The 4,911-nt window shown below is 41.1% G+C and overlaps 1 protein-coding gene across 1 annotated transcript in view; it reads left to right on the forward strand.

Annotated features, from left to right (window-relative positions):
- Positions 1 to 300: 300 nt before the first annotated feature.
- Positions 301 to 4,911, forward strand: part of WDR45B (WD repeat domain 45B) — a 12,671-nt gene continuing 8,060 nt past the window's right edge. The window contains exons 1-4 of the mRNA XM_009326463.1: positions 301 to 322; positions 725 to 799; positions 3,856 to 3,957; positions 4,595 to 4,682. Coding sequence (XP_009324738.1) covers positions 301 to 322; positions 725 to 799; positions 3,856 to 3,957; positions 4,595 to 4,682 — 287 coding nt within the window. The remainder of the gene's footprint in view (positions 323 to 724; positions 800 to 3,855; positions 3,958 to 4,594; positions 4,683 to 4,911) is intronic.

Raw genomic sequence — 4,911 nt, forward strand, 5'->3', positions numbered from 1 at the left:
TGCTTCTAACTTCACACTGGCATTTCTTTATATTAATAACTGCATTCACCCATTAGCGAGTAAAACAGCAGGACAGGATACTGGTAGTTCGATGGATTCCACCAAAAAGGCACATGCATAATTCTGTACATAAATGTAACTAAAATAATTTTCCAGAGTATTTTAATCTGGCTTCTAATCATTCCTTGGTTTAGACTTCAGCTATTGGGATGTAATTACTGGCATCTGACTCAGTAGGCTCTCATGAGAGCATTCATAGAAATGGTGTTTAAGAACCTCTCCTCTGTGGAAACACGAACAATGGATCATACTTCGTATAGTCGTAATCACGGTGTAAATTTGGATCTAATAAGAAAGGAGGGGTTTTGCTTCATAATGACTGTTGGACCATAAAAGTTAAAATGCAGGTTTCCTTCCCTCTGTAGTGCATGGCATAGGATACAGATGGGTTGGGAATTGCTCTCCTTTCCTTCCATTGTCTTCTTACCTGTCCAAAAAGAATACTGAGAACTTTCCACTTTCAATAGAGGCCAGCATAGAGGACAACTCTCTCTAAACAGTTTTCACTTGCAAACACTAACAAAACCTGCAAGTGGTCTTCAGCTTGAATTTAACAATGCAGTTACTGAGTGATGCTCTCTTAACCCTCTGGCTCTTGCTTAGTTCTCGAGTGTATCTCGCAATTACTATATATGTGTGTATATATATGTGCTTTTTACTACAGGATGCTTTGCATGTGGAATGGAAAATGGATTCCGAGTTTATAATGCAGATCCACTCAAAGAAAAAGAGAAACAAGGTAAAATGCTTACTTATATACCATGCTAGTTCTGTGTTGGAAGCTCAGCCTCCTCGTTTTTTCTGTAAGATTCTTGCTTAGCTTTCACTGTTCCATCACTGGAAGGGTTTGAATAAAGCCTCAAGAAAGGAAGTCCATGCTGGTCCCAACGGGACTCTCACTTATGCCACTGGCTGGTCAGATGTTTATATGCTATTAACTTGCATAAAGCTGGCTGATGATGAATGTGTCTCACCTTCTTGCAGAGGCTGAATTGTGTTAGCTGTTGCTAATGGTTGTAGTCCTGAATAGGAGATAGTTGCCTGGTGATCCCCAAGTGGGAGAAGAGTTGGTCACTGCAGTGTTACTATGTACCATCAAGAGAAGTTGTTCTGTTCTTGTGCAGTAATCTGGATGATCTAGTACAGCAATAAAACTACTGCCTTTTCACTGGAGATCTGAACGCAACGTTTCTCGTACTGGCTTAGAGTATTGCTCTCGAGCGCTTTGAGCTCAGACTTCTAATACTCTAAATTTTATATTCTCTGTATGCTTAAAAAATTTGGGAGCATCTTAAGGCGGTAAACCTAGTATCATGTCTTAACAGAAATGACTAGATGAGCTATATTAACAGGTAGTGGGGCTTTTTATCAGAAAGCAAACATAACTGAGTCAAGGGAAAATGAAACCTAGCCATGTGATTCTAACCCTGAATATAGGAAGAAAGCTGCCATGCTAAACAGGTTTCCCAGCACTTCCAGCCTGTGGTGATAAAAGGATTTAATAAGAGGAAAAATGTATTTAAAATAGAGATTCCTATGAAACCAGGCATGCTTTCACTTTCTAGTGCTGTAAGAGATTTCAGTCACTGTTCGTGTGGCCAAAGCTGACAAACTGTTTTCTGTTCTTAATACTAAATTCTGCCATGAGCAACATATCTTGGGACTATTATCTGTGATAGCGTGCTAAAAGGATCAGAATTCAGGTTGAAGTCCTGCTGAGTTCCTTGTCAAAACTCTCCCTGCCAGTAGCTCTGGACATGCTTCCAGGACTCCTATGGTGAAATGTTTCTTATGAGTCAGGTTGCCTTTCCCCTGTGGATTCCGAGAGGTCAGACTGTAGTGGCTGCATAGGCACACAGAGAAATCTTGTTCATCTTTCATGTATATTTAAACCTACCTGAGATAGACAAGCTCCATCTGGGACTATTTGATTGATTTCTGTAACCCAGTATGAAACTAAGTCTTAACTGTTACACCCTGGCTTGTCTCTCTTACATCCAGGCGTTCCATGAAGTTCCCCATCCAAGCATCACCTGTCAGAGCTGTAAAGATAATGATTAAAGTGTCTTTTCTGGCATAGATTCAGAACACATTGCACATTCTTAAATTCTCTCGGGTTATCATTCGTAAATGTTTTAAGACTTTTTGTCGTGGTGATAATACCTCTTCATAACAAAATGTGCTGTCATGCTTTAAATGCTTTAATGGAGTTAAGAGGAGGATCTGGTGCAGAAGGGGATAGTGTCCAAATACAACTGTTCGGGAAGGAAACTCAGCAGTCAAAACTGTTGTTGAAGAAACCACAAGGACTTGTATGAAATCCAAGGCTTTACTGCTCCAGTATGAGTATCTTTGCAGGCATCTCCCTTCAGCATTGTATGGTCAAGTCCCAACAAAAATTCCTCATCCAGATGTACTGCAGTGCTTCTTAATGTCTAACTGAAATCTCCCTTGCCCTATTCTTCATGCATATGTCTACACGTTTCCATTGTAGTGCTTCCTCCCAGCTCTTCAGACGTTTTTGCTGTTTTCTCCCATCCCTATTTCTGACAGTAGGTCTCCCTCGAGTCCTTGTGAAATTTCAACTTTTCCTCTGGCTTTGAAATGGTTTACTAGTTTAGTCCACCTTTCCTGCTGCAACCTGCCAGTGTGTGCGGTTACTGGAGAGTCTTTTAAAGTAGAAGCTTGTTTTTAACTCTGCTCATCTACCTTGAAGGCCACAGTTACGGCCTCTCCCCCTGACAGTTCAGTTCCCTCTCCCCAGCGGAATGCCAAGCATGCCTCTAAGCTATGTAAACAAAGCCAAGCCCCCACTCAACTGTCATCAAATCAAAAAAATCTTTTATTATAAAATCGCCTGGTTGATATTTTGTTCCTCCACTTGCACCATAAGCATGGCATCTTACTCTACTTCCTCTGCAGTTGAGATTCTTAAAAAAGAAAAAAAACTTTTCCTTGCACTATACATGAGAAACTGTCTGCACCAGCTGAAGTGTCCTGCTTTCACTGGGTTTCCCGTATCATTGAGCGGAGGCTTGCTGGACCTGGACCGTACTTCTTACCTATTCTAGCAGCTACGGGTATGCTCCAGAGAACAGCACTAGAGGGTCTAGTTCAGTTACATATACGTGCGTTTTGCCTTCTTTTCCTCAAATCCACCGAGTCTATAAAGACAAATCCCCTTGCAGATAAAAAGGTTCATGACTAATGAATGCCATTGGTGTTTTTCTAAATGCATGGCATTAGCATAGTAGAGCAACAGCAGACTTGGAATGTGTACGTGTGAGGGGAATGAATTTGAGCTAACAGGGCAGTCTTTCTAAACATATGTACAAACCCACTGTATAATAGAAATGATCAAGCTGCCACGATGATATTGCTTGATCTCCTGTCATGCAGCATGTTTTAATGTAGCTTTAAAACCTTGCTGTGTTTTTTTTATATATGAAAATGAGGCCTGTCCCAGCTGTGTGACAACAGTAGTGGTGATTTTCATTGCTATGAAAAATGAAGCAACTTTGAGAATCCTAATCGTAAACAAGCACCAAAAAATCAAACAAAAAACCAAAACAAAACAAAAAAAACCCACCCTTTTAGTCAGGATTTCTTGTCTGTCACCCCCACTCTTAGAGGATTCTCTGTTTTTTAAGGTCAGCTAGGGTAGGAAGATACTGTTCTTCTCAGGTGCCTGAGAGAAGTGCTAGATAACGTGAGCTTCCCTTGTAACAGTGGTAAAAATTAGATGGTACTTTAACAGCTTCTGATGCTTTTAAATAAAACACATTTGTCTTTCAGAATTTCTAGAAGGTGGTGTGGGCCATGTCGAAATGTTGTTTCGTTGCAACTATTTAGCACTAGTAGGTGGAGGAAAAAAGCCGAAGTACCCACCTAACAAAGGTGAGTCTCAAGGAATAGATCTTGTAAATGTTTGCTTTGCTATTTGTGTGAAACTGCCCAAAGAACTCCCAAACCAAATGCCTCGAGCTGGGGTCTGGTATTCTGAAGGTTGGGTGGAGGGGGTGTTGCAGCAGGTTTAAGTAAATGTGGTGAAATAAGTTGCATCACTGCTGCTGCAGTGTTAACAGGCAGTTACCTGCAATGACCAGTCTCCGAGACCCGGTGACAAAGCCTGTACTGCTCACGGTTAACTTTGTGAAGAGACTCTATGGCTCAGCAACCTGAGGGGGAGAAGGTCCCTGGTTGGCAAGCTTTGCAGGAAAATGTGCTACTTTTTTTGACTGCTGCCTTATTTTTTTAATAACCCTCAGAGCAAAACAAAAAAGCTGTTTGTCTTTAGAAAAATGTATTTTTATTGTCAGCTGTTGTAGTTAGAGTTTACCAGCTCCTACCTGCACGAGTCATAGCATGAAAGAGTGGGTTGATATGTAGTTAGCAGGATGCCAATCTGCAACTGCTTAGCTATTGGATGCTCCTCTTGATTAGTCTTCTCAGAAACTAGAAGATGTTATAATGGAGACGATGTCGATCTTCGGATATGCCTTGATGATCTAATGCAATCTCTGCACTGTTCTAGTAATGATCTGGGATGACCTGAAGAAGAAGACTGTCATTGAGATAGAGTTTTCTACAGAAGTCAAAGCAGTTAAGCTGCGAAGAGATAGGTAGGTACAAAAAGCGTGTTCCAAATGCACAGCTTGGCTTTGTACGCTCTTCTTATTCATTTCCAGCTGTTTGTAGAAAGAAAAAGATCCTGCTTTAACACCTAGGTAAACAACACCGGCAATTAAAGGTAAAACAGGCTTTTGGGGGCAAGCATTGAGTGTTAACAGACCACAGCTCAAATATACCGGTACCTGAAACCTTGGTGAAAAGTCTGTAAGACTTCTGGCT

The sequence above is a fragment of the Pygoscelis adeliae genome, unplaced genomic scaffold (genome assembly GCF_000699105.1).
Source record: "Pygoscelis adeliae isolate BGI_AS28 unplaced genomic scaffold, ASM69910v1 Scaffold61, whole genome shotgun sequence".
Lineage (NCBI taxonomy): Eukaryota > Metazoa > Chordata > Aves > Sphenisciformes > Spheniscidae > Pygoscelis > Pygoscelis adeliae.